The sequence below is a fragment of the Galeopterus variegatus genome, unplaced genomic scaffold (assembly GCF_000696425.1).
Source record: "Galeopterus variegatus unplaced genomic scaffold, G_variegatus-3.0.2 Scaffold1152, whole genome shotgun sequence".
Classification (NCBI taxonomy): Eukaryota; Metazoa; Chordata; class Mammalia; order Dermoptera; family Cynocephalidae; genus Galeopterus; species Galeopterus variegatus.
This window is the reverse complement of record NW_007727263.1, coordinates 297,934-325,648: the sequence shown is the minus strand read 5'-3', so window position 1 is coordinate 325,648 and position 27,715 is coordinate 297,934. Positions and strand designations below refer to the sequence as shown.

Sequence of the window (27,715 nt, the reverse complement as noted above, 5' to 3'; positions counted from 1 at the left end):
GAAGTATTCCCGTGTCTTTAGTTTTTTAGAAGAGTTTGAGAAGAATTGGTATTAGTTCTTCTTTAAATGTTTCCTAGCAGTGAAGCTATGTTGTCCTGGGGTTTTCTTTGTTGGGAGACTATTACTGCTTCAATCTCATTACTTGTTATTGGTCTGTTTAGGTTTTCTAGTTCTTTATGATTCATTCAACCTTGGTAAGTTGTATGTGTCCAGGAATTTATCCATTTCTTCTAGGTTTTCCAGTTTGTTTGCATATAGTTGTTTGTAGTAGTTTCTTATGATCCTTTGCATTTCTGTGGTTTCAGTTATGTCTCCTTTTTCATTTCTGATTTTGTTTGAGTCTTCTCTCTTTCTTTCTTTGTTAGTCTAGCTAAAGGTTTATCTATTTTATCTTTTAGAAAAGCCAACTGTTTGTTTCATTGTTTTTTTTGTATTGTTTTATTACTCTTTTGTATTTTTTTTTTTAATCTTTAATTCATTTTTTTCTGCTCTGATCTTTGTTATTTCTCTCCTTCTACTGATTTGGGGTTTGGTTTGTTCTTGTTTTTCTAGTTCCTTGATGTGTATTGTTAGGTTGTTTATTTGAAGTCTTTATTCTTCATGTAGACATTTATTGCTATAAACTTCCCTCTTAGAACTGCTTTTACTGTATCCTATATGTTCTAGTATTTTGTGTTTTCATTTTTATTTATCTCCAGGAATATTTTAATTTCTTTTTTGATTTCTTCTTTGACCCATTCATTGTTTAGGAGCATGTTGTTTAATTTTCATGTATTTGTATGTTTTCTAGTGTCCCTTTTGTTGTTGATTCCATTTGTTGAGGCTTGTTTTGGGAACTAACATATGATCTATTCTAGAGAGTGTTCCATGTACTGTTGAGAAGAATGTGTATTCTGCAGCTGTTGGGTGAAATATTCTATACATGTCCATTAGGTCCAATTTGCCTGGAGTAGAGATTAATTCTGATATTTCAGAATTAATTAAGGTTAATTTTCTGTCTGGATGGTCTATCCTTTGCTGAAAGTGGAGTGTAAAGTCCCCAACTATTATGTGTTGGAGTCTATCTGTCCCATTAGGTCCGGTAGTAATAGCTTTATGTAACTGGGTGCTCTGGAGTTGGCTGCATATATATTTACAAGTGTTATATCCTCTCGTTGATAATAGTTTTTTAGAAGAGTTTGAGAAGATTGAGTTGATCCCTTTATCATTATATAATGACCTTCCTTATCTTTTTTTACTTCCCTTGGCTTGAAGTCTATTTTATCTAAGTGTAACTACTCCTGCTCATTTTTGGTTTCCTTTTGCATGAAATATTTTTTCCCATCCCTTCACTTTCAGTTGGTATGTGTCTTTATACATGAGATGAGTTTCTTATAGGCAGCATATTGTTGGTTCTTGTTTTATAATCCATTGAGCCACTCTGTGTCTTTTAATAGGGACATTTAATCCGTTTACATTTAGAATTATTATATAGGGATTTGTTACTGCCTCTTTGTTACCTTTTTTCTGGTTTTGTTGGTCTTTTTTTCTTTTTTCAGATCTGACCATCTTCCTTTGTGATTGAGTGTTTTTTCTCTAGCAGTCTTTTGATTTCTCACTGTTTTATTTTTAGTATGTCTCTTGTAAGTTTTTGTGTTATGGTTACCATAAGGTTTACAAAAAACGTGTTATAATTGTAACAGATTATTTTAGACTAATATCTTGGATATATAAGAAAAAAAAGAAAGAACTAAAACCAGCTCCACATTTTGGCATAATTTCTCCCCACTTTTTGACATTTTGTTGTTTCAAGTTACATTTTTTAATATTATCTACATCTTATACAGTTGTGTTTGATGTTGTCTTTTTAGGTTTATCCTTTAGTCTTCATAATAAGGATGCAAGTGGTTTATTCAATACCTTTATAACATTGGAGTATTCTGAGGTTGTGAACATACTTTACTAATGAGTTATGTATCTTCAAATGTTTTCTTGCTACTCCTTAGCATTGTCTTATTTCAGATTGAACTCTCTTTAGCATTTCTTGTAAGGCAGGTCTTGTGTTGGTGAATTTCCTTAGCTTTTGTTTGTATGGGAAAGACTTTATTTTGCCTTCATATTTGAAGGTTAGTTTTGCTGGATAGAGAATTCTTGGCCAACAGTCTTTTTCCTTCATCACTCTGAATATATCATCCCATTCTCTTCTGGCCTGTAGAATTTCTACCGAGAAATCCACTGGGAGACATATGGGGCTCATTGAATGTTTTGTGTTTCTTTTTTCTTGCTGCTTTCAGTATCTTTTCTTTGTCTTTGGGTTTTGATAATTTGATAATGATGTGTCTTGGTGTATTTCTCCTTGGATTGAATTTCATTGGCAACATCTGAGCTTCCTGTGCCTGGATGCTGTCATCTTTCTCCATACTTGGGAAATTTTCAGCCCTTATTTCCTTGAATATGCTTTCTATGTCTCTTTCTTTTTCTTCTCCTATGGGTATGCCAATTATGCGGAGGTTATTTCACTTGAGGGAGTCCCATATTTGCTGTATTTCTGTTTCATTTTTTCTTATTCCTTTTTCTCCTCTGATTCAGTAATTTCACATTTTATCTTCAAGTTCACTGATTCTTTCTTCATTTTGATTAAATCTGTAGTTGGAGCTTTCTCTCGAGTTTTTCAGTTCAGATAATATATTCCTTATTTCTAGAATTTCTATTTGGCTTTTTTTGATTGACTGAATTCCTTTGACAAGTTTCTCATTCTGCTCCTTGATTGTTTTACAGATATTTAATTTTTTATCTGTATTTTCTTGTGGCTCCATGAACATCCTTAAGAGAGTTATTCTGAATTCTCTATCAGACATTTCATAAATCTGCTGTTCCTCTGGGTCTGTTAGCTGGTGCTTGGTTTGTTTCCTTTGATGGCATCATATTTCTCTGTTCTTTCTCAATTTTATTGTGTCTTTACATTGATGCCTAGGCATTTGAGGAGACTACTTCCTCTTTTAGGTTTCATATGTGTTCTTTGGTGGTGTTAGACCTTTACTGATAAATATCAAAGCTTTGTCTCTGATCTGTAGGGTTTATATATTTTTGTTTTTTCTTTCATTTCTGTGTTATTTACCACTACTACTTAAACTCTGCACTGGAACTAATTTGTCCTCTGGTTAATTCCAAAGTGAAGAAATTCCTGTGGGGAGCAGCACTTGAGCCCTGTGGTTGGGCTAAATTGCTGCTGATTCTCCATACTAAATTGCTGCTTTGCTGCTGATTCTCCATAGAACACTTTTTGTGCAGCTCAGCTTTTAATTGTTGACCTTTTAATCACTTCAGGGTCTTGGGAGGTCAAATACACCTGGGTTGTTTGCAAAGTATGGCCTGGGACAGAGTCTTTCCAGCATACTATACCCCCTGCAGTTCTATATTCCTGGCCAGTCTCCACTGAGTGGCCTGTGCCAGTCAGAGGGCAGATCAGCTGCCCACACTGTGCCCCAATGTTACCTCAGTGGGCTAGCCTTACCCCACACTCCAAACACTTACCATGGGGCGGGCCATGCGCCAGTCCCTTGCAATGACTGGCCTCTGAGCAGCTCCTATTTTTGATTGGCTGTGGCCTCTTGCTCCTATGTGGGCCCACGGAAAGCCTGTCAGTGGTCTCACTGGCCTAGGGGCTGGGATGGTGCATGCCGAAGCCCTCTTCTCCCCTGCAGACTCCAAGAAACTTCATGCAAAGGGCACAGCTGCACCTTTTGTCAGCTCCTGCTCTGTGTGCTCACTGGGGCGGCCTGCTGGAGTGGTTCCTTCTTTCTCTTGCCGCAGCTTCTCCAGCCTTCATGAACTCTGTGGGTCTCTCCTCCTCTTCCTCCAAGCTCTAGCAGTCCCAGGTTAGCAGTTTTTGCTTTTTAATAATTATAAATTGATTGGTTGTGGGAGAGAGTGATGCTGGGGACTGTCTATTCCACCATCTTGATGACGTCCCAATCTCTTAACTATAGATTTTGCGAAAAATAACTTGGAGTATTTATCCAGTGAGGTAATCACATTATAGTTATCGTGAGAGAATTTTCACTTGTGTAAATGTTCTCAATGTCGAAGTGAAAGATACTCTCAGGGAATGAATCTATATCAGGAAAAAGGTTAGAAAAGTTCTGAAGTACTCTTGAAATAAACTTCAAAGAAGACTTAGATTTGTGGTTCAAATTTCATTTCCATTTTGGACTTAAGTTACAGTTACTTGAAACTCATGTGCCTAGTGTGTTATTCCTAGCTTGATAAATTTTAGTGCTGAAGAAGCTTAGAGGAAATCAGAGCATGGCATCAGTTTCTAAATCTGAAAGCTTGATGTTCTCTTTGGCTTAGTCTTCACTCCTGGTGTCAGAACTGGAGGAGAAGTTTCTGGTGGTCAGCAGCAACTGATTCTGCACCTCCACACTTTATTCCTAGCAAGAAGGGAAAAAATGTTTCATTTTGCCAAGTAGTTATGCATCATAGATATCTGAAAAGCACAGATTTGAAGCTTTCGTTTGCTTGCTTGCTCATAAGCGCTTCATCTCTGGATGGAGGTGTCACGAAGGCAGGCCTGTCTGTCTAGTTCACTAAGTTACTCCCAATGCCGCACATGGTACCTGGCACAGAATGATTCCTCAGTGAATGCTTTTAGACTGAATGAATGCTTTATACAGTATTTTACCATATATTATTTGTAGTGTAAGTTTTACAGTAACCCTGTGAGGTGGATTGGGCAAAGTATTATTATCTTTAGATAAGAAAACAAATTCAAAGCTACTAAAGAGGCCTCACTCAGGGGTATTGAGTGATAGAGCCTGAGTCCGAAACTTAGGTTTTTCCACTTTAAGCCCGGCATTTTCTTTTACTATATCAGACTATCTGTTTCTTCTCTCTGAGTGTTAGAGGGCAGGAGGAGTTAGAAAGAGAGGAAAGGTATGGTCATCCCCTCAGAAACCCTTCATGTGGAAAGTGGCAGTGTTAAAAACAGGGCCCTTGGAGACAGATTGCTTGGGTTTTAATCTCAGCCCTGCTACTTGCTGGCTGTGCGACCTCGGGCAAGTAAGTTCATCTAACTTTTCTTTACTTCCTCCTCTCATCTGTGAAATAGATGTAATAGTGGTACTGTACTCAAAGGATTATTATGAGGAATAAATTAAAGGAATTAATATTTGTAAAGTACTTAGAGCTGTGTCTAGCACACAGTACGTGTTATGCGAGGTTTGTTAAATAAGTAGGAAGAATGTGAATGATTATTACAGGCTAATAGAACTTAGAAAGTTATAAATCTATAGCACTTGAGCTTCTGGTGGTAGGAAGTTGAGCATGACTAGGGTTGTTTTGTTTTTGCGAATTGCCTCAGTCTTTTGCTAGTTAATTAAATCTCACCACAACCTCCATTTTCAAGTGCATTTATTGTCCTCTTCGGGAGCCACTCCCTTTATTTGTCTTCATTTGAAATTTTTCTTTAAAACCATTTTTCCAAGAAATCCACAATGATGAATTACTTAGTTTTTTCCCTAGGAGCCCGATTATAGCTCACACTTTTCTCTATTCACGTCACACGCCCAAGATATATGTGTACTTATTTGAAATGCTTGGAACCAGAATTGTTTTGGATTTTTTCAGATTTTGGAATAGTTGTATATAAATAATGAGATATCTTGGGGATGGGGCCCAATTTTAAACACGAAATTCATTTGTTTCACATACACCTTATACATATAGCCTGGAAGTAATTTTATATAATATTTTAAATAATTTTGTTCATGAAATGACGTTTCTGTACATTGAACCATCAGAAAGCAAAGGTGTTACTAACTCGGCCACCTTTGTGGACAGTCTGTGCTTGTTCTGCATAAGCATGATTCCTGACTCTGAATTTATATGTTACAGATAAGCAATCATTTTTTTACCCTTATTCACACATAGGTACCACAGTAAAAAATGACATACAATTAATACAGTGAAAAAATAATGTCAGGTGTGGAGTTTTCCATTTGTGGCATCATGTGGGTGCTCAGAAAGTTTCAGATTTTGGAGGATTTTGGATTTTCAGGTCAGGGATGCCCAATTGTACTGTGAGAATTCAGTATTTATTTACAGTCTATAAATTTGCATAGTTTTCTTATTGTGTTATTTAAAATATATGTTTCATAATAGCAGTTGCTATATTATTTTTAGAGTTTACTGTGTACTCTATAAATGTCATTTTCACTTAATCCTTAAAACAAATAAACAAACGAAAAATACCTGGTGGGTAGATATTGCCCTGTTGAGAAATTGAAGTTTGGATGACTTCCCCAAAATGATACACCTGGTTGAAGGAGGAGCCACTATTTAAACTCTGGCTCTCCAAGCTCTCAACATCTTTGTGTAGCCTTTTGTTTCTCTATGGTGAGTGTCAGTTTTAGAGTGTTAGTACCTGGAGGACAGATACCAGATCTGTGAAGCATAATTTGCATAGAGGACTTCAGATTACTAGGCATAGTTGGTACTTAATAAATCTAATATTAGAAAGGGGAGGGGATTTAATAATAACCGTAATACTGACTTTGATAACAGACTGCCAGAATTTTCATTTTTAAAAATTTTCAAGTGAAGTAAAAATATATCTTCTTTCAAACATAATCTTTTCTGTATTTTTCACCTAGATTAATTGATTCAGCACGTCTGTGCATAACTAACAGCTATACTATATTGGAACCTTTCTTCTTGCTGTTGTTTTATCAGGTGTCTGACTTATTTGCTTTGCTTTTATACATTATCCTCAGTCTAGATAGCAGGTACAGGTCATGTTACATGCTGTTTTTGACCAGTAGATATTAAATTAAAGATACTAATAGAATGAACTTAGTAGAGCAGGTTTGTTTGTACATGCTTTTTGTAGCATTATTAACTTTTTCTTAATAACATTAGTTCCAGGAACTTTGCAGCTGTGATGGTGATACTAAATTTAAACTCTGGATGGTGTCTTAATCCTCAACATTCCATATCTTCTATCCCCATAGATTTGCCTATGTCATTTTAAAATTAAATGCAGATACTAAAATCAAGTAGAATGCTAGAGTTTTATCTTTTCCCCCCTAAAATATAGAATAATATAATAAGTAACCATTAACTTTGCTTTTTCTAATTTTAACTGTAGTACCTGAAGAAAACATTGCAACTATGAAGTATGGAGCCCAGGTTGTAAAAGGGGAGCTGAAGTCTGCCTTATTAGATGGTGATACTCAAAATTATGATTTGGATCATGGATTTTCTAGACACCCCATTGATGATGACTGCCGTTCAGGCATCGAGATTAAGCTAGGTCAGCCGTCCATTATCAATCACATACGGATACTCCTGTGGGACAGGGATAGCCGGTGAGTCCTTAGCTTGACTTAGAAGCTGACATTATGTTTGGTTGAGATGACCTAACTTTGTGGCCATCTACTTTGGTTTTATAGATTTTGATGATTTATTTTTTTGTTATCACTCTGTTATTTCTTTTGAAGGTTAGTTTCCAGGGAATAGTTAGAAGGCTTTAAAAAAATAACATTTTTTTTTTCTGCTTCTAAAAGTGATGAATATATATTTATTGTGGAAAACGTAGAAAATACAGGCTAGCACATAGAAAAAAATAAAAACTGCTAGTAATCTCACCATCCATTGTTAATCTTTGTGTGTATATAACTAATATTTTTTATTATGCATAAACACACACACACTCATATACACACCAGAAACCTGCGCAAACGCAGTTTTACAAAATAAAGATTAGATGTACAAAAAGCTAACTTTACTTTTTAATTAATACATTGTGAACGTTCTACTCTTTCAAAAATATTCCTCTATGGCTGGCTGGTTAGCTCAAGTGGTTAGAGTGCAGCCTTATAACACCAAGGTCATGGGTTCAGATTCCCATACTGGCCAACCTCCCCCCCAAAAAATTCCTTTTAACAGTTGTCTGGTATTCCATTATATAGGTTAAAATTATTTAGTTACTTGATTCCTTACTTTTGGATATTGTAACTCTTTAAATGCATTTTATTCTATGGATGAAGAAAAAATGTCTTTTAATGTGTGGATAAATATTATTCTCAAAATAAAATAAATTTGTGAAAAAACTTTGGTGGGCTTCAGCCTGGAAGCCCACCCAGTTTCTTAGCAGCTTCAGGATTCTGCCTTCCTTCCAGCCATTGTGATACTTTCACCCACTGTGAGTTCTAGGGTTCATTCGTGATGGCAGAAATTACCAGAGCAGTATGGGTGACCAAAACTGAATTCTCTCTCTCTTTGCTGCTTATCATTAACCTAAACCCTATGTACCCAGAAACTAAGCCCTGCTCATGCCTCTTTAGTTGTATGTATGAAGGGCTTAGTAGGAATAGTGTTAATGCCCTGCAGACCTTGCAAGGTAATGCATTTATCTTGTTGCCACCACTGGCCACCACCCTGGCCTTTTATGCCATTTGAGCCAAGTATGAGGGATGCTTTGTGAAATGAATATCAGCATTTCCTATGTATCTGGGTGTTTGAAACCCCAGATTATCTCTCCCTGTTTCTTTTTTATTAAGTGTATATTTCTTGATATATATCTTGTTGATATAATTTGATGTTTAATTGGCAAAGTGGGGCTAATTCATGTGTCTCATTTCCAAGTCTGTGATTAATAAAAACTGTATAATAATGCTACTTATATAGCACTTTCATTACTTTTCTATAGTAGGCACTGTTCTAAAAGCTTTACATGTTTCACTCATTTAATTAATAATGAAATTGGTATAAAAATAATAAAAGAAAAGGTTAGTATGTTTGAAAGTGGAAGTAGTTATTAGCATTTCCATGATGTTAAATATTTATAGGCCACTTTGTTTTAGTATTTGTGTTACATTCATGGGGGACTTAACTTTACCATATGACTATTATTTTCTCACAGAAATTGTTATCATTCTAAGCAAAGGTGAATAATTCAGAATCGTAAGCCAAAAAGATTTTGACATGTTATAAAATTATATCCTGCATTACTGATAACCCAGAGAGGTTCAATAAAAGGTTATAACCAGTTTTGAAACTGAGCGATAAAATGAATGGGAGTGAGAGGATAGCAGAAAATGAGGGGACGACACAAAATAAGCTGACCTTTTCTGGTTACAGCTGTGGGTTGCAGGCTGACATTTATGGTCACCTAAATCTTCCAAGATTGTTCATGTTGATATTACAGTACAAGTAATAACTGCATCTCAAATTTAAATTTGGCTTATGACAGAGGAATATAGATTTGTTTGGTATAGGACCAGCATGTAATGGTCTGGGGAAGCTGACTAGGGGAGGATGATAGGCTAGTTTCATTACTGCCAGATTATTAGCTGGCAAGTTTTAAGTTGTACCCAGAAGAAAAACACATTATCTCTTCACCCATGCCATTTATTTTCTGCAGGCTGCTTGTATGTGTGGGATGGCAGGAGACTGGGAGGCAGTAGGAGATAAGCTGGCCTCTGTGGGGAGCCCTTCCAAACTGGCTTTCCTCCAAATAGGGGAGGGCTGGGCACCCAGGCCAGGGGAGGGAGAGGAAGAAGGCATACCTCCTGCATCCCTATTTTCTGTTTATGAATCTGCTAATACGGTATGGACAAGGCATCCTAGCCATATTTGAAAAGGAACAAATGTCTTGCAAGCCTGATATGTGCCAAGCACTGTGCTTCATATCCCTGGGGATATGAAGATAGATATGGTTATAGTCCTTGTTCTTAAGCAGTTTATGATTTGACATTCAGGCAGACAAGCTGAGAGAGAATTTTGATCCACAGTGGGGTATATACAGCTTTCATTATTATCAGTATTTGTTATGCAGAAAATGTAATTAGTGAATTCTGTGGTTTTTGTACCTTTAAATGTTTTATTAAAGTGTGTAGATTTGTATTATTATTTTAATCTGGTAATGTTTCTGCCTCTTTCCTTTTGATTCACAGATCTTATTCATACTTCATTGAAGTATCAATGGACGAACTTGATTGGATCAGAGTGATAGATCATTCACAATATCTGTGTCGTTCTTGGCAAAAGTTATATTTTCCAGCCCGTGTCTGCAGGTTAGTTCTCAAGGTTAATAAATGATTTTGGTTTTTATATAAGTAGGTTTGGATTTTGAGAAGCAGACTGCATTTTTCTATCTCATGGAAGAAGAGTTTTTCAGGGTATCAACTACTAGATACATGCCCAGTAAAAAAACTTAGGGAAAATTATGTGTCTTCATATTTAGAGTGTGTTATAGTATTGTTTATCCCAAATGCTTTGTACCTTATTTATGTAGTAGAAATGTGAATGAATAGGAAGGGACAGGGAACATTCGAGAAGTGATAATGCTTTTTAAACTCCATGCTATACATTGAAAGCAGAATTCTTGTTAGGGGGTGCCTTCTTTCCATGAAAGCCATGAGAGATATTTCTGGAGGCTTCTCTGGCAGTGTCCAGGGCCAGGAGGAGACTTTCTAATTCCAGTGTACATGTTCTGGATATCTATGTTCTTTCTCTAGGTCAGTGGTGATCAAATGGGGTTTGACAGGTGTTTCAAGTGGGGTTTGGTTTGGGGCAAGAGAGGCTTAGATAGTGGAGCTCCAGGCTAACACCCTCCCTTCAACCAGAGCACCTCAGTTTTTACTGTTGTCATGTATTGTAGCCCCAGGTAAGATTGTTTTAAAGAAGTATTGAACAGCTACTGTTCTAATATTTCATATTCTTTTTTTATGTACAGTACACACCCTTGTGCAAACTTTCTGAAATTTTGTAAAACCTGTATGAATTAATGAATTTGGGAGTTAGGAAAGGTTTGGCTAAAGGGCCCTGAAGTACTGTTGTTTTTTTCTGTTGTAGTTTTACTGCTGGAAATTGCCCTCAGATATTCTTTACTTCAAATTCAAAAGATCAAAGGCAGAAAGTGATTGGTTCATTTAGTCAAGTGTGGCAGGAAGAAAAAGGAAGGAATGTGGTAGGTGTAAACCAGGAAAAATGTGTAGCTGGCCCCTTACCTACTTCCCTCCCCACCCTCACCCATGACTCTTATTGTAGCTGATGTGGAGCATATGGCAATGTCCCACACACTTAATCTCTTGGTCAGTAGTCTCCTTTATACTTGTTAAACTCATGGTCTAATAGCACAAGGCTGAATTCTTATCTCCACCACAGAGACTCCACAAAACCTTTCAGCCTCTGGTACGGTAAAGAATGTTGCCTTCATTTTTTTATTATGGGTGTGACTGTACACAATATTGTATCCAGGGATCCTCTTGTGTGCAAATGAAGAAAATCAATTTCATTTCCCCAAAGTGGGACTGAAGTGTCTGAGGTCAGGTGTTTGCTGTTTTTATCAGAGGAGTTTTGAATGGATTAGAATGAGAGGGGCAAGAAATTGAGTGAAGATTCCATATCTCAGAGCAGCCTGGGAGTACTTCGAGAGTGACAGAGGTGCCCCCACATGGAGGAGATTGCGTCTGCATTGACTGAGGTTATTACCATTGTATGAAATTAAACAATAAGCAGCACAACAATCAAAGTGTCTGATGTGGACCAAAGAACTGCATGTTTGTATCTAATTTGAAACAATAGGAACATGACTCCTAGAACAAATCACCATGAATGTAATACCAACAATGACAATCTCTGTGCTTTGCCTGCCTGAAAGCTCCAGTTGTATGGAGGGAAACTTGTGCCTGATGTGGACCAAAGAACTGCATGTTTGTATCTAATTTGAAACAATAGGAACATGACTCCTAGTACAAATCACCATGAATGTAATACCAACAATGACAATCTCTGTGCTTTGCCTGCCTGAAAGCTCCAGTTGTATGGAGGGAAACTTGTGCCTTCAGTCGTGATCTCTGGGTTTTAGAAAATATATTTCCCCTTTATTTATTAATGGACATTATTTATCTTCACTTTTCCTTATTTTCTCTCTCCTGTCTGGCCTTGACTTTGTTGGTGTGGCTTTTATGTGTTTAGAGCTTGGTTGTATTCATGATGCTAGTTTTTGTCTTGGTATAACCAGTTCCCAACTCTGATTGAGAAAAACTGAGCAAAGATGGTGTTAGAAACAGTGATAACAAGAAAAGAAAATTGATATTCACATTAGTAAGAAAATTAAAATAAAATTATAACCACTTTAACTTATTATTTTTATTTTTATTTTTTTTCCTTTTTGTCTTTTTTGCTGACCTGTAACGGGATCGCAACCCTCGGTGTCGCACCCGTACCGGGGACCGGCAACGGGATCGCAACCCTCGGTGTCGCACCCGTACCGGGGACCGGCAACGGGATCGCAACCCTCGGTGTCACGGCTGCACCGCGCTCAGCCAGTGAGCGGGAACCGGTCTCCACATGGGATCCGAACCCTCCACGGGAGCACTGTCACGCTCCCAAGCGGCGCACTCTCCAGTGCGCCACCGGGCCGGCCCTAACTTATTATTTTTAAATTAACTTAAGAGTAAGTCTCTATTGATTATCCAAGGATTACTTGGTGTTTCTTATCTTCATAATCATTTATTGACTACTTGAACACAGTTCTAAATATTCTTCTTCCAGTAACTTCACTGGGCAAATAAATTCTTTACTTTATTTCCTTAGCACGTAAATGTTGTTTGCATTATGTTAGTTAATTTGCACATTTGTATGCCACCTTTGTTCTCTAGTGTCCTTTGCATGTTTGTCTTTCCTCTAATACTAAAATTACAAACTCTTGGAGGCAAGGAATATGGATTCTAATCTTTAAGTATTCTTGCATGGTATTCAGACTGTGACCTTGTATGCAGTAGGTAGTCTATAAATGTTAGCACAGATTTCATGGTATCAAGGCACTGTCTATGTAATGAAGAGAGATAAATTTAACATTAATATGTACATATATTCATTGGTACTTTTTATCAGTGCATTCATTAAAACATATAGGAATGCTGGGAAACTCTCTAGAGTGGTTTTGTCCTATTTGCAAAGGTTGCTTTCTCTTTTTTTTTCTTCAGGAAACTGAATTTTGAGGTTAATTCTGAAGGATGTTAGTATTACCTATTGGTGAAAGATTACATTTAATACATTCACCAAAGAAGAGATGCTCTGTGAATTGGGGAATGCACAATTACCCAGTCCTCTCTCTGAGTCTAGGCTAAACTGCATATAAATCATGTAGTAGAAAAACTATGGGCTGTGGAGTTAGAGCTCATCTCAAATCTCAGTTTCATCTCATATTTGTGTTGTGATAAACTTGTGCCTCTCTGAACCCTGGTATCTGCACCCATAAAGAATAGGAATAAAAACGCCCTCTTCATGGGTTTTGCTGTGAGAGTTAGATGACATAGTGTATTTACAAATACTGAGCACTCTGCTTGGCCAAAAGTAGAGGCTCAGGAAATATTTTTTATTATTTTTCCCAATTGCTGAGACTCACCCAGTGTTCGACCTTCAAAGAGCCATCCCTGCCATCTTTGGCCATGGTGGCTTTCATTGTTTCCTCATGTGTGTGTGTGTGTGTGTGTGTGTGTGTGTGTGTGTGTGTGTATTACACATGTAATATATATATATGTGTATATATATATATATTTTTTTTGGTGGCTGGCTGGTACAGGGATCTTGGTGTTATCAGCACCACACTCTAACCAACAGAGCTAACCAGCCAGTCCCATGTATTTTGTTTTTGATAAAACTTTTTTTATTTTGGTAAAGTATATAAAACATAAAATTTTCCATTCATCTGTCTTGTGGAATGTAATTCAGTCAGCATTCACCTTGCCAAGATAGTGGATATTATCTAGTGGCAGTAAGGACACCTTCAGGCTTCAAAACCAGAGTGCTTGTTGCCACCATAGTAGTGAATGGGGGAAATTATGTCTTTCTGGACTCTTTTTAGGAATGTTTGTGGGATAAATGGTGACTGTCTATGTATTCAAAAGCTTAGACCCATCAGTGCCTTCCTCTCCAACCCTGACTGCGGTTGATGAAAAGTGACTCTGATTTCTGTATAATCTTTCATATGCCCTCAGAGCCGTGTTCTGTCTTGTCAGCCTTCTCTTTCACAGGAGAGGAAATTTCTGCTTTGCTCACAATCTGCAACCTTCAAATTGTCTTCTTGGCTATCGAGTAAGCTCTCTCACAGTCCTTTCCACAGCTTTCTTAGATGGTAGAGCCATCTAAGAAACACTAGTAAGGAATGGCAAATGTTGAGTTCCCTGGGAGTGTTTTTAAAAAATTTCTGGCTGTTTCTCAGCATTGTGTTGTTAATTTGGCAGCCATACAATATTGCTGGAAAATGAGAACACTTGAAAACGTGTGTGAATGGGTAGATGTAGACTTCAAAGTCTGCATATGACTGGTAGCTGGAATTATAAGAATGATCTTAGTGTAAAACCTGGGAGTTGAGGGAGAAGAATAGCAGGACTAAAATCAAAGTTCTCAATGATATGCCTATTGGGAGAAGGAAGAAAAGAGTGGGTGGCAGAGGTATTTACTGCAGGGGCTGATCAGAGAGATTAGGGAAGAATTAGGAGAACAGTTTACTGAAGACAAGGCCAGAAAGCATGTTGACAAGGGTACAACTTGACAATTTAGAACATGGCACACGAGGGATGATGAACTTGAACACAAAACTGGATTTCTTTCTTTTTTTCCCTTTAAAAAAAAAAAAAAAAGATGACCAGTAAGGGGATCTCAACCCTTGGCTTGGTGTTGTCAGCACCACGCTCAGCCAGTGAGCCAACCAGCCATCCCTAATATAGGATCTGAACCCGTGGCCTTGGTGTTATCAGCACCGCACTCTCCCTAGTGAGCCACGGGCCAACCCTTGTTTTTAATTATTAAAATGGAAATATCTCTCCTCATAAGTTATAATGTAGTATATGTTTTAAATATTGATAAAACTTGCCCTCTGGAAAGGCTGTACTCAATATCTACCAATTGTGTATAAAAAATACTTCTTTCTCTAAACCCTTAGCAATACAGGCATTGTCAACATTTTGCCAATGTCATTTATGATTTGTAAAAAAAAGTCTTACTTTACTTGGATTTTTTTTATCTGTGAGTCAGAGTTTCTTTTAATACTGGCCATTTGTTATTTCTTACTTATGAAAAGCCTATTTTTGTCCTCTCATATTTTTGTTCTGAGATGATTATCTTTTTCTTTTTGGCTTGTGAGAACTTTATATTGATACACTGATAGATATATTTATTATATATATGACATTATATATATATTGTCCATATATGACATTATCCTTTCGCTTGTCATGTATTGTGAAATTTGTTATTAGTTTTTAGTGTTCTATTGGTACTTATTACCATGTAGAATTTTACTTTTTTAAAAAATGTACTCAAGTCTGTCAGTGTTTTTAAATGATTTCTGGTTTGGTATTATGTTTAGAAGAGTGTTCCTCCCCTCAATATTAAAGAATGTTATCTTTTCCTTATCTGCTTCTTTTTTAAATCTTTATACCTAAATATTTAATACATCCAAAATATTTTTCATATGTGTTTTCAGATAGGGATAGTCAGTTGACTAAGACCATTTATTTGATGATAATTTCTTACTATATTAATGTGAATGACCATATTTATCATGTGCTGAATTCTATCAGATACTTTACTCTGTTCCATTGATTTCTTTGACTCTTACTGAAAGTGTTTTAATTATTGTAGTTTCCCTTCCCTCTTTTTCCTTCTTTTCTTAGAATGAGAAATTGTAATGTGCCAAATGTGTCATAGAAAAAAGAAAGGGTGTTATAGAGCATCTGCCAGTCTGTGTTCTGGTCTCAGCGGTTATATTAGAGGCCATAAGTGATGATAAACATTTCACTAGAATAGTTCTACTTTCACTCACAACAAGAAATTTAGGCATGCTTTACCAGCTGAGGAGATAGATTTCTCTTCATTTATTCATTTGTCACTCATTCAATAAATAAGCACCTACTTTGTGCTACACATTGTGCTTGATACTTTTTCATTATACTGAAGAATACTCCCAAGATTTCTGCTCTTATGGAATTTGGAAGAAACAGATGTAAACAAGCAAATGGTATGAACACATCATTTGTAGGTGATGTGATGATGATACTGTGATAGTGAAGGGGAGAAGGTTGTTAGGGAAAGCCAGAGAGGGGAGGTGGGTGTTATAAATTGAGATGAAGGGAGTGACATTTTCTGGTCATTGTTTAGACATTTAGGCTTTCTTTAATATACATTGACTGTTATTCAGGAAGAGCCAGTCTGCTGTGGGAGGCCTCATTAGATGAATACTAAAACTGTACTGTTTTTGGTATAAGGCACTTTAATGTCTTTTATTGCTACCATACATTCCAGGTTCCTTCTTATCCCAGTCATCATTAGATGCAACATAATTTTTTTTTTTCACCCATTCTCATTAGATTATAGTACCTATGCAGCGCTATAGATCTATGAGACATAAAACAAATGAGAAAATAAGCATTGCTATTTATGGAAGCATTGTTTCCCTTCCTTATTAACATTGTATTAAAAATGCATATTGTCTTTCTTTTCTCTTTTGTTCTTCCCTCACCCCCCATAACTAGGCATTGATACATTTATTTACCTTTAAAGGGAGCAATTTTACATTATTCAGTGGTTCACCAATGCTTTAGAATCATAGCTAGAATTATGCCGAGCCTTTACTTTCTTTGTATGATTGGAGAGCTTCACAATTCAAGAAATGCCTTATTCAGATGTAAAGAAAACAGAAGTATGTTCACTTAAATAGGTAATAATTTTAGTTCAAGCTTAGTTTGATTTGTCCCTCTACCTACAACTTTGATATAATAATTGAACTTGCATAGAGCAGTCCTGCATACAAAGGAACATTTTCTTCTAAGAATGCAAAGCAAAATGTAGCCACATGGTGTCACTAAATTATAACAGTTGTTCTTGGAGCCAAAGAGAATTTGAAATTGCTCTTTTATAAAACCATATTTAAATATAAATTGTTCTGAATTCTGTGATTTGTGAAATATCATGTGAAACTATCTGTACTATTTAAGCCTTTGTACTGAAATGGAGCATTAATTATGCCTGAAGTCCATAAATGTACATTCAGGTGCTAGCTAGCTCTTGTGTCATCATCTGCTAAGCATCGGAGAGATGTGGGCATCTGTAATACAGTTATTCAGTTTCATACAAACAAGGTGTTTTTTAACTTTCCTTTGGAATTTTGAAATAAATAGAAGAGTAGCTTAAAGAAGATGAGACAGATTCACTAAATATAAGGAATCAGAAAACAGGAGGAATGAGTATAGAGACAGGGTTGCAGGACTTCAGGGGGTGGACAGGAAGGGAACAGTCTCACATTTGTTGAGCGTCTTCTGAGGACCAGGCAAATATTACCCTATGTGATTCTTACAATGGCCCTATGAGAGAAAAACCACTACCTTAATTTTACAAATGAGGAAATTTAGCCTTAGAAAGGCTAAATTTACAACCAGGTCTGTCTCACTTCACAGTTGATGTCACATTACGTTGCTGCAGCAGGATACGAGGTAAAGAAATAGCTCTGCTTTAGAGTGCGAGGAAGAGACATGGAGCCCTGAAGGAGTTCACTGCCTCGTTGGGAGGAAGTTTCCAGAATGCTGCAGGAGAGGGCGCTTTATTGCCAAACTCTGCTAGTGCTGGTCATAGCCACCCCGACTACAAGCACATGTATACTAATAAAAATGATGAACAACTGGGGAAGTTTTCTTTTTAAAAATGCTCCAAGGGGAGTGTGGCAATCTTTTATCTAGGTATGTTCAGTCAGTTTGTCAATAGGGCTTTGAATTTTCCAGCTCCTTAGTTCCCCATAAGATCATTTTAGACTTTATTGTTATAGAGTGAATCTCATGTTCTTAACTCCTGGTTTGTTGTGCTTCAGCTGTGTTTAGAAACAAATTCCATATGAAATTTCTCTTCAGAAGATCTCTTCACATCTTGAGTTGCTTTTCTTTTTTTAGTTGAGAAATTGTCTAGTTATTATTTTCACCTAGAATCCTCTCATTAGGAAAAACCCAACAAAACAAAACAAAACAAAACAAAACAAAACAAAAAAACCCCACTGTGCTTTATATTCAGTAAGACCTTTGAGAAACGGCTGTTTATCCTTAAATTACTCGTTTGAATCCAGGGTTTTTTGTTTGATTTTGTTTTGTTTTAAGGATAATAACATTTTGAGCTTTTATGTGTAGTGAGGGGATTGGAAATGAGAAAACAGAACAGGGTTGTCCTTTTCCTTTACATTTTATTTTATAATTTTAGAATATAAATTAGTGTCTTGATAAGCCCAGTGCGTGAAATGATGTTAATAGCACTAATAACCTGTTATTACTATCACAAATAACCATTGTCTGTTTTTCATTCTGGAAGGGCGAGAACTATATTTAGTTCTGCTAACAGTTGCTTCCCAAGCAGTTAGGTCTAGGATTAAATTCATATAACACCTCCCCAGATGATCATCAAACATCCTTTTTCTCATGCTTTCCCTCTTCTCCATACTATTTTTATTACTTATAGGATTTATTTATTCAATCACTCCACAAACGTTTATTGAACACTTGCTGTATTGTATGCGTCTAGTTTAGGTGCCAGGCATAAAACGACAAACAAGGCACAGTTGCTGTTCTCAAGCCTTTCGTGGTATAATGGGGATGACAACTTTCTAAAAACTGATAAAGTAAAACATGATAGGTGCAATAATAAAGATATATGTAGGATGTACAGGAGCATAGTTTTGGGGGGTCCTACTGAAGAGAGGATTTGAACTGAGTCTTAGAGGACCGAGAGATTGTGCAGGCAAAATAAGGAAGAAAGGATGTTCTATGTATTCAGGACACTTGCCAACAGCAGACTGTGCATTGGACTTGGCCACATATAAACCCTTCGCTCAATGCTCTCCATCATTGGGTCCTTGTGCTTCTCTAATTTCATCCTTGGTTCTTACAAAAAATGTTCCTTTTTGGTCTCACTAATCAAATTTGTCTATTTACCATCTACCCACCCGTACTTCCTACCTGTGTTACCTTGTATAACTGTGTCAGGTATACTTAGTTTTAAGGTTATGTTTTTTTGTTTTTGTTTTTTTTCCTTTTTGTCTTTTTTCGTGTCCGGCAACGGACCGCAACCCTCAGTGTCGCGCCCGTACCGGACCGGGACCGGCAACGGGATCGCAACCCTCGGTGCTGCGCCCGCCCCTCGCTCAGCCAGTGAGCAGGAACCGGTCTGTATGTGGGATCCGAACCCTCGGCGGGAGGGCCACCGCGCTCCCAAGCGGCGCACTGTAGCAGTGTGCCACCGGGCCGGCCCTAAGGTTATGTTTTTTAAAACTTCTTTCAACGAAATTAAAAGACTTCGTGTGAAGAACTGGATTAGGTTAATTGTCACAGAGAATAGTAAAAATTTTCAAGAGGTGAAGAAAAGTATGTTTTTTGGAGCCAGGATTTGAGCTAGTATGTCTTTTGCTTAGAAAAATAATGTATTTGCATAGGTACTTCATTTTTGGGTGCATGCTGCATTTGAGGAATTGAACATTTAGCACATCATTTTTCCTATTTGAGATGTCCTTCAGGAATCTGTTTTGGTGTACTGCAGCTCTCCCAACAAGTTTTTCTGAAACTTAAATACTGAACCAGGAAGCCAGGTACTGAACTATGAGGCATGGGACTGTGGGTATATCAAGTAGAAAGCAAGGAAGGAATAGAATGCAAAGCCATCCAGGACTTTGGGCACCTGAATGTGAGCCAGGGGCCCCCAGCATAGGAAACAGAGTCAAAAGTGAGCTATGGAACTAGAAACAGGAACTCAGCAATTAGGACTTCCAACCTAACTTCTGGAGTGAATAAGAAAATGATAGCAGTGGCATGAAGTTTTACTGACTTTGCTTTTTGGAAGACCGAGACGATGCAGGGGGAGCTAGATCTTGGAGCTAAAATAAACAAACTTAGAGAGATTTATTTGTGAATTGCATAGTCATTTTCCTATCCTGCTTATTTTAGAAATGGTAATCTAAAGAAAATATTAGTTAAGTATTTAAAAACTCTCTCAGTGGAGAGTTAGGCTTGTGTACATTGAAATTTCACCTGACACTGCCTAGCAGTGATTGTTCTGAACTTTCATAGCATTTATAGCTTGAGTTACTAGGTTTAGCCATTAATTATATAATATTTTGTATACTTCTCTCTTTTGTGGTTCTTGGACCTTGCTTTGTATTCCTTTGGTAGTAGTTGCTCATCAGATATCTTGCTGAATCTCTTTAGTCCTCTACATCCTTGAATGCCGGTGCCTGGATAATAATCGATTTTTCTGGAAAATATCTTTTTAACACTGCTGTTTTTTCCCCAGTGTTAGAAGGAGATACTAGAAACAAGATTTTTAAATATATCTTTCCACAGAAAATATGTTTAAAGAGAACTGTGTGTACAAGTCCCATGGTTAATAAAATCATCAAAGCTTTCTCAGTGATCATTATAAATGGTACAAGTTCCCTAGATCAGGGTGCCTTCTGTGGATACAAGGTTAGTTCAGGGGAGAGTGGACCAGAAGTAAAATCAGTCAGCTGCCAGAAATTCTGGGCAGAGTGCCAGGCTTGGTTCACCTTCTAAAAATTCATCTTCCGGTATGAAAATAGAGGGCTTGATCCCTGCAAGGAATGGTGGTAGCATGAACACTTGGTCTTCTTTCCTGCCAAAGTGCTTTACTGATGCGGAGAAAGGTGGGGGAGCTGATCAGTGTAAACTGGCGGCTTTGACGTCATTTAAGAGCTGTAATATTTTCCTTAGCAGCCTTACTTGATTATGTTTCACGTTATGATTTCATAAGTTAATAATTGTTCTTCCAAATAATGTGGGTCATATATATACACATGAATATGTTCTGCCCGATGAGAAGCTATAGGTTTAATTTCTAATAGTTACAGAAATTCTGTGCACATTATGAAGCTATTAGAATGTAACTGCTGTTTTAGTTCATTTCACCCTGCAAAAGAAATGTGATGCAGACTAAAATGATCAGTAATTATGTATTTTGAAAGCTAAACCTCCAGTTATAGAGAGGGCTAATTTACACGTTAGATACTGATAAAACTATAGTATGCTGAGTTTCAAAGTTAGTGTTATCTCCTGTATAGGACTTTGAAAGAGAATCTGTACTAGAAGACATTTTCTTTCTTTGACATCCTCTTTTGCATTGCCCATTGTAATTTTGGAGTTGCAAATCAACAGTAATAAAAAAACTGCTTGATATTTTTTCTAAGGAAAAAAATTAGAAGGACTGTTGGAGTAGGATTTAGAAGGATTTTATTTTATGTCTGTTGATCAGTGACTACCATCTGCCTTCCATTTAATGTTGTAGAAGCATGCATGCATTTCCCAGTTCTGAACAGACGATGTGCATGGTTTGTTGAGATATATGTGCGTTCTGGATGTGTGTGTGTGTATATACCTACAGTGCTTAAAATCACACTCGAAGTGTAAAACAGATAATGAGGCTCCATTTTGGGCTAATTTACATATTCAGCTCTTGTACACAAAACAAAAGACTACGATGACACTGATTTTCTTTTCTACTTTAGAGTCAGCACTAACCAGCTGTCAACAAACATTTTGATTAATCACTTTTCTTTATTGGGGAACTTTGGGGCACATTCTTTGTGTAAACATATTTTCTTTGATTTCAAGGGACATATTTTCAGTGTGATTCATGAATGCAGCATACCGGTAAGCTGTCGTGCACAAAAATATATTTTTCTATATAAACCTCCTTTTTCATCATTGATTTCTCTAGGGCAAAAATATTCCAACTCAGGGTATATGCCTGAAATAAAGGTGGTAGAATGTGTAAGCCTGCTTTAAGTAAATTGAAAATTTTAAAGTACGGATTCATAAACTTGAATTTTCCAAGAGATTTTTAAAGAAGATTTAACTGTTCTAATACGTTTTTTTTTTGTCTTTTGTCTTTTGTCTTTTTTCCGTGTCCGGCAACGGATCGCAACCCTCAGTGTTGCCCCCGTACCAGACCGGGGACCGGCAACGGGATCGCAACCCTCGGCGTTGCTCCTGCGCCTCGCTCAGCCAGTGAGCAGGAACCGGTCTGTATGTGGGATCTGAACCCTCGGGCGGGAGCGCCGCCGCGCTTCCCAAGCGGTGCACTATCCAGTGCGCCACCGGGCCGGCCCCTAATATGTTTTAAATATGATTTGTCTACAGAAATTTTGTTAATATTTTGACATATATTTATATATCCTGACATACATTTGTTAGAATATATGCAGTATCTTCAAAAAGTTCATGGAAAGATTTGTATTATCTTTAGTTTCATTTTTCCACAAACTTTTTGAAGTACCCTCATATTCCAGTCTTTCTTCTTTGTGTAATTATACATAAACATGTTATTTACAAAAAATTGTATTATGTCATATATGATATTTTGAAACTTGCACATACATCTTTATATTCATTGTTGCCGTTGTTCATGTCAGTACAAAAAATCTGCTTTATCCTTTTAAACAATAGCACTGTATTCTAAATCTGCTGTATACCCAACTAGTTCCCTATTGAGGATGTTTAGGACCTTTAGGACGTTTCCAGTTTTACTACTGTAGAACAATGTAGTCTTTGCCCACTTATCTGATTATCTCTAAACAAGCAGAGTTAAAGGATTACTGTCTTAAAATGTGAAACATATTACTAAATCCCATCCAAAAACATTGTACCAGTTTATTCCCATCAGTGTATGATATTACCTGTTTTCCCACATCTTTCTCAACAACGAGCATTATCATTATTTTTAATCCTTGTCAAACTGATAAACAAACTATGGCCTCATTTGTTTTGTTGTGGAAATTTGTGACTCTTTGTAAAATTAAAAAACTATACATCTGTGTATTGATAGGCATCCACATTTGCATGGACAAAATGAGATTTGAGTTGGCTTGAAAGGATGGGTTGAGTTTTGATCAGGTGATTTCAGAGGGCTTTTCCCATGAGGTCATCTAGGATAGTGGTTGTCAACCTGGGGTGATTTTTCCCCAGGGGACATTTGGCAATGTCTGGAGACATTTTTTTTTTTCCTTTTTGTCTTTTTTTCGTGATCGGTAATGGGATTGCAACCCTCGGTGTCACGCCCGTACCGCGACCGGCAACAGGATCGCAACCCTTGGTGTCGCGCCCGCACCGCGCTCAACCAGTGAATGGACCGGTCTCTATATGGGATCCAAACCCTCGGTGGGAGTGCCGCCGCGCTCCCAAGCGCCGCACTCTACTGAGTGCGCCACCGGGCCAGCCCATGGAGACATTTTTGAGTTGAGTGTTAACTAGTATCAAGAGGGTAAAAGCCAGGGATGCTGCTAAATATCCTACAGTGCATACAAGTGTCCCCTACAAGAATGAATTATCCAGCTCAAAATGTTAATAATGCCAAGGTTGGGAAACCCTGATTTAGGAGAAGGTTGCGGTAATCCCATATGTGAAGAGAGCTTGAACTAGGGTTTCTGGTTAAAATGGAGAAAGATAATAGCTGTGAAAGACATTTTAAAAGAAAAACCAGTCAAACTTGATGACTGGTTGAATGTAGAGAAAAAACCATGAAGTTGAGTCACAGAGAGCTTCAAAGTTTGGAATGTAGATGGCCAGGAATCTAGATGGAAGTTGTGAAGAAGTCAGTTTGAGCTAATTGCAATTATTTAAGAAAAAAGTGGTGATGTTCTTTGCTCTTTTATCTGCTTTGCTTTTATATAGTGAGATTCTTATTTTATGCTTGGTGACAGGATTGTGTTGGATTTTGGATTACACAGTCTCTAACTAATACCAAACATTTGACCTCAAACAGTTTCCACTTTCTGAAATATTCTTCTCTCATCTACACTCCTGAAATCGTATTCATTCATTTAGCAAGCTGAAATGCCACTTCCTCCAGGAAATTTTTGATCTCCCCAAATGAAATAAAAGTCTTTTTTCCCTCATTTATTCAACAAATACTTGTTGAGTGCCTACTACGTGACAGGCACTGTGATAGTTACTAGAGCTACAGTGGAGAGCTTTAAACACACATCCCCTGGCCTTGTGGAGTTTACGGCTTAGTAGGAGAGTCAGATATTAAACAAAATAATTGCAAATAAAGGAATAATTATAAATTGTGATAAATGCAAAGAAGGAAAAGCAAAAGTGGGCATTAAAGGTATAACAGAGGAATACAGTTTAAACTGGGGAGTCAGGAGAAGCCTTTTTTTTTTTTTTTCCTTTTTCCTTTTTTGTCTTTTTTCGTGACCAGTAACAGGATCGCAACCCTCAGTGTCGCACCCGTACCGTGACCGGCAACAGGATCGCAACCCTTGGTGTCACACCCACACTGCGCTCAACCAGTAAGCGGACCGGTCTGTGTATGGGATCCGAACCCTTGGCGGGAGCGCCGCCGCACTCCCAGGCGCCGCACTCTACCGAGTGCGCCACCGGGCCGGCCCAGGAAGAAATATTTAAGTAAAGACCTAAGTGATGATTAGGAGTTAGATAAGCAAAGATAAAAGGGGAAAGGGGAAAACATTTGAGCAGAGACAGTAAAGCCTCAGGGAGGAAAGAATTTGGCTTGTTTAAGGAAGTGTAGTCAGTGTGGTTGGAGAGTGACTGTGAGGAAGAGGGGTAAGAAGTAGGTAATGACCAGGTTGTCCAGAGCTTTTGGGGGGATGGGGGGGGCAATAGAGAACACAAAAGAGTCTATAGAAAGTACAGTCCTTGGGAAGGATATTAAGCAAGGATGTGACATTATCTAACTTTAGTTTTTTGAAGACCTAATCTATTTTGTGGGGAATGGATTGAGATGGATGGGAATGGAAGCAGGGAAACCAGTTGAGAGACCTCTGTTATAGCACAGGAGAGGTATGGTTGTTGCTTGTGTAGAGATGGTGGCAGTGGAGTTGGAGAGAAATGAGGAAATGGGTAGATTTGAGATTTGTCTTCAGCTTCTGTGAATTCCAAAGAGCATTGTTAGATACACAGGCTTGGAGCTGAAAAAGGATGTCTGAGCTGGACATCAGTTGACATAAGGATGTCAACTCCTTATGACAATAAGAGTTGTTGTCATAGAGGATGATATTTGAAGCAATAGGAGTCAATTAGATTCAAAAGAGATAGAATGTAGTAGAGTGTAGAAGAAGAAGAAAAGAGGACTAGAACTGAATTTGAGGTGCTCCAAAATTTGCTCTAGTAAAAAAGGAAAAATCGTCAGAGGGAATAGGGAAGGAATAACCAGCAAGAGAAAGACAAACAGGAAAAATGTGGATTCAAGAAGGAGGGACAGACCAATGATGACAGATGTTGCTGAGAGATCAAGTAGATGAGAAATGGAAAGTGTCCATTGGCCCTGGCATCTCAGAGTGCTCTGTTCACCTTGGCAGTAGCAGTTTTACTGATACAGTACGGGTGGAAATCAGATTAGAGTGGGTTAAAAAAAATGTGTACTTTATAATAAAATTGGACATACATATATACCCGTTGAGCCAGTAATCTCCCTGTTGATAAAATTTATTCAAAGAAAATATGTATGTGAGGATAGCTTATTGCAGCATTATTTATAGCATCAAAAAACAGAACTACCAAAATGTCCATCTATAAGGTAATTAATTAAAATTAAAGAATTAATTGTACCCAAATGAATTAATCTAGAGGGATTTCTATTAGATGAAAAACACATATTGCAGATAGTATTAATTGTGATTTTTCTTTTCTCAATAAACAACCTTACATATGTTTATAAATGTGTGGATTTATGTTAGCATAGAGAATGGTGAGGAAGTATACACACATTAATATTGATTATTTTGTGAAAATGAGGATGGGGTAAGAAAAGGAGAAAGATAGAATTAGATTTTTAGTTACCTTTTGTTATACTTGCTGTACCATCATTTTTTTTTTTTTAATTAAAAAGGGAGTCGAACTTCAAAAATCTTCTGGGAGGTGAGGCAATGGAGAAAGAAAGAATAGATAACTTTTTTAGAAACTTTGCTATGAAGGTGAATAAAGATACAGGATGGAAGCAGAAACGTATATACTTTTTAAAAATGAGAAGTACAAAAGCATGTTTAAACGCTGATTAAAAGGATCCAGGAAGGAGGCTTCCAGTCAAGATGGCAGAATAGACGGTCCCCAGTGTCATTCTCTCCCACAAATCAACAAATTTACAACTATAAAGAAGCCACAAAAGCCAAGCTGAGGCTGCTAGAGCTCAGGGGAAGAGGAGGGGAGACCCACGGAGTGCATGAAGGTCGGAGAAGCAATGATGAGTGAAAGATACCGCTTTGACATTTTGTGCTGCAGCTGCTTTAAGACTGGAGCTGCTGAGTGCATGGAGCATGGAGCTGGCAAAAACCACAGCTGTGCCCCTCACATGAAGTTGCTTGGAGGCAGCAGGGGGCAAGAGGATCTTGGTGGTTCCCAGGCCAGCAGGACCACTAATAGGGTTCCCGTGGACCCACGTAGGAGTGAGGAGCCAGAACAACTGAAAAAAAGGAGCCACTCAGAGGCCAGTGAGTCATCACAAGGGACCAGCATACAGCCCACCCCACAGGAAGTGTTTGCAGCATGGGTGGTGAGGGAGATGGGCCCACCATGGGAGCACTGGGGCATGGCAAGGACAGCTGGCCACCACCCCAGTCAGTGAAGGAACACTCAGAGGAGACTGGTCAGGAATATAGAATTGCATGGGGTGCAGTTTGATGAAAAGACTCAGTCAGGCCCAGACCAGAGTTTCTACACAACCTAGGTGCAGCAGGTCCCCGGAGAGCTGGAAAAAAAACCTTAGCTGCACAAAAAACCTTCCCTAGGGAATCAGCAGCAAATCTGTAATTTAGCTAAACCATACAGCTCAAATACTGGTCCCCACAGGAAGTTCCCCATTTTAGAAGTAGGCAAAGGACAAAATTAGTTCTGGCCCAGGCATACATGCCTTGGGGCCTGCCCAGGGACACTAGGTATGGAGCCGGGGACCGGACCCCCTCCCACAACCAGGCACACTGTCAGTGCCTTGGGGCCCAGCCATAGACCCGAGGTATGGAGCCGGGGACCGGATCCCCCTCCCACAACCAAGCTCACCACCAGTGCCTCAGGGCCTGCCCGTGGACCCAAGGTACGGAGCTGGGAACTGGATCCCCCTCCCACAACCAGGCACACTGCCAGTGCTTCAGAGCCCACCTGGGGTCCTGAGGCATGGATACGAGGACCGGGCCCACCACGCAGATGGTCTGCCAGCCACTGGAGTGCATTGACACAGGGAGAGTCACCAGCAGAGACAAAAGAAGAGGATGTCTCTCTCCACAAAGCCCATTCCAGAGTGACAGAAGAAGCATCTGCTGTATGATAATATTGGGGGACCTGAACACACCTCTCAGCATTGGACAGATCATCTAGGCAACAAATCAACAGAGTAACCATTACTCTTTCAGAAGGAGAGAAGAAATCTAGGGTTATTAGAGGGAGGAGAGGGGAGGGAGAGGGAGATAGGGAAAGATTGAACAAGGGGCATAAAAAGTAAGTACAATTTGTAACAATATATGCTAGTAATATTGATTTCATCAACATATGTCAACATTGAACCCCCAAAATATATATAATCAATTATTACTCAATAAAAAGTAAAAAAATAAAAATAAAAGGGATCCAGGAAGGAGAGAGTGAAGAGGGAGAGAGAAAGACAGCCAACGGAATGAGAGACACCTTCGTTTTTTCTAACAGGAGGAAAAAAGAATAATGCTTTTATG

The 27,715-nt window shown here is 38.1% G+C and overlaps 1 protein-coding gene across 1 annotated transcript in view; it reads left to right on the top strand.

Annotated features, from left to right (window-relative positions):
* Positions 1-27,715, top strand: part of LOC103592449 (BTB/POZ domain-containing protein 9) — a 349,068-nt gene that overhangs the window by 54,438 nt on the left and 266,915 nt on the right. Inside the window, exons 5-6 of the mRNA XM_008575183.1 lie at positions 7,127-7,346; positions 9,936-10,055. Coding sequence (XP_008573405.1) covers positions 7,127-7,346; positions 9,936-10,055 — 340 coding nt within the window. The remainder of the gene's footprint in view (positions 1-7,126; positions 7,347-9,935; positions 10,056-27,715) is intronic.